Source organism: Austrofundulus limnaeus, unplaced genomic scaffold (assembly GCF_001266775.1).
Source record: "Austrofundulus limnaeus strain Quisiro unplaced genomic scaffold, Austrofundulus_limnaeus-1.0 Scaffold97, whole genome shotgun sequence".
In the NCBI taxonomy this organism is placed as follows: domain Eukaryota; kingdom Metazoa; phylum Chordata; class Actinopteri; order Cyprinodontiformes; family Rivulidae; genus Austrofundulus; species Austrofundulus limnaeus.
In genome coordinates this window covers 793,551-795,792 of record NW_013952499.1, presented here as the reverse complement: position 1 = coordinate 795,792, position 2,242 = coordinate 793,551, and the positions used below count along the sequence as shown (strand labels likewise).

Sequence of the window (2,242 nt, the reverse complement as noted above, 5' to 3'; positions counted from 1 at the left end):
CCAGTATGCTACCCTGCGGAACTCCCACGGAACAGGGCAGAGACACAGAGCTTCCATGTTTCACAACCTGACACCTATCAGTCAAATAAGAGGAAAACATTTGTATTGCAGATGATGAAAGTTGAAAAGAAATCAACTTTTGTAAGAGAGTATAATGATCAACTGTGTCAAACGCTTTACGAAAATCAATATATACAGCACCAGTTACTTGACCTTTTTTCGCACATATTTGTTCAGTGAATAAAATTAATGCAGACATAGTTGACCTTGACGTGCGGAAACCATGTTGGCTATTGCTTAGCATATTATTAGCTTCTAGATGCTGACGTAGTTGATTAAATAATGTTTTTTCAAGTAACTTAGAAAAAATAGGAAGAACAGAAATTGGCCGATAGTTTGAAACTTCTGTTGGATCAGCAGATTTACCTCATGTAGCGCTCTCATCACCGCTGCGTAGCCTGCAGCGAGCCGAGCAGCCATGTAGACCACTGCCAGCGTCTCATCAAAGCTGAAACACACAGAGTTAACCATACCTTCAGCACTGACGCCACAACTGACTGCTTATTCACTGATCTGCTCATGCAGCAAAACGTTCAGCTCGTTCACATGGAGTAACTTTTAAACTTTTCATGATTTCTTACTTTATTTACAAATATTTTCTTCATAAAAACATTAAAATATCTTCAGTTCCATCAAAAACAAGGTTCTCTGGAATTTAGGTTTTAATTAGTCTTTTGTATTTTTTGCTTGCTTGTATTTTTCTTTTTAGCTTTTTGCTACTTTGCATTTTAACAAGGTCTTTTGCCATTTTTGAAAATTATTTTAGCAGTTTTCTACTTTTAGCTAGCTTTATGGTACTTTTATCTTTTATTTAGCCTTTTTGTTATTTTTACCTTTTAGCTACTTTTAGCTAGCCTATGGCTACTCTTAGCTACTCTTTATCGTTTTGTTATCTTTAGCTTTTTCTACTTTAGGCCAGCATTTAGCTAATTTAGGCTTTACTTAGTCTTTTGCTACTTTTAGCTTCTCTTCAGCTTTTATTTGTTTTGTTTTTAGCTTTTTTCTAGATTTGTTGTTACTTTGATTATTAACTAGCTTTGTATTATTTCTAGAATTTCTTTTCGCCATTTTGTAATTTTATTTTTTTCTACTTTAGCCAGCTTTTAGCTCATTTGGATTTTTGTTAGTCTTTTGGTACTTTTAGCTTTTATGTAGCCTTTTGACATTTTTGATATTTTCTACTTTTAGCTAGCTTTTTGCTAATTTAAGTTATAGCTAGCCTTTTGCTACTATTTTCTTCTGGCTACTATTTTGCTACATATAGCTAGCATTTAGCTTTCAGATTTACAACTTTTCAAAGCATTTTGATATTTTTTTTAGCTAGCAAATAGCATATTTTAGGTTTCTACTGCTGTTTTGCTCCTTTAAGCTAGTATTCTGGTTATTTTTTTGGTTTTGCTACTTTTTAAATCCCTGCTTAAGAGCCATCTTTTTATTTTTCCTTTAACTTGTGCTGCCATTTAATATATTTATTTTCCTTTTTGTTGGTTAAAGATTTTACATTTTATTATACTATTGTCTGGTTTGACTGTAAGGAACTTTGGTCAAACTCAAACTTTGGTTGTTTTAATTGTGCTGAATAAAAAAAACCTTACTCTGGCATTAATGACTACACTACATGTTTGTAAACAATGCAATATTTTTAGTTTAATTAAATAATCTAGATGAGATTTGTTTCGGTCATAAAATGCTTACTATTCAGTCAAAGTTGTTGTAAATTTGAGGACAAACTTTTCTTACTTTAGAGGAGTCCAGTGATACGTTGTTCTTTTCAGTTCGGTCAGAACCTTCGTCCTGATGCGCTCATTTAACGTTTCCTCATCGATATCTGCAACGTGAAGCACATAAACAGACGTCTGGTGCATCAGAAACCTTCCACACGTCATCGACTGAGCTCTCATCACCCACCTTCTACTTTCTGCATGGCCTTCTCCCACAGCTCCTTCTCCAGGCTCAGAGCTTTCTTCCTCAGCACCACGTCCTCAGTCTGCCGCTTCCGACTCCACAGGAAGTTTGTGAGTTTTTGACTGAGTTCTGTAAGCTTAGGTAAAGAAGCGGCTGTGAATCAGAAAAACACAGTTTAGACCAAAAATAAAAAACGAAGCTGAAGTTAGCATCCGATTCCAGCTTCCGATTCGGGAAATGACTAAAGGGATATTACAACTAATTTTTCACTACCTTG

General features: G+C 34.9%; 1 protein-coding gene across 1 annotated transcript in view; it reads right to left on the bottom strand.

Moving 5' to 3' along the window:
- The window catches only part of mettl17 (methyltransferase like 17), a 9,524-nt gene that overhangs the window by 4,925 nt on the left and 2,357 nt on the right, over window positions 1-2,242 (bottom strand). Inside the window, exons 3-5 of the mRNA XM_014013017.1 lie at window positions 1,969-2,118; window positions 1,801-1,888; window positions 427-508 (exon numbers count right to left, since the gene is read on the bottom strand). Of these exons, the coding sequence (XP_013868471.1) occupies window positions 427-508; window positions 1,801-1,888; window positions 1,969-2,118 (320 nt within the window). The remainder of the gene's footprint in view (window positions 1-426; window positions 509-1,800; window positions 1,889-1,968; window positions 2,119-2,242) is intronic.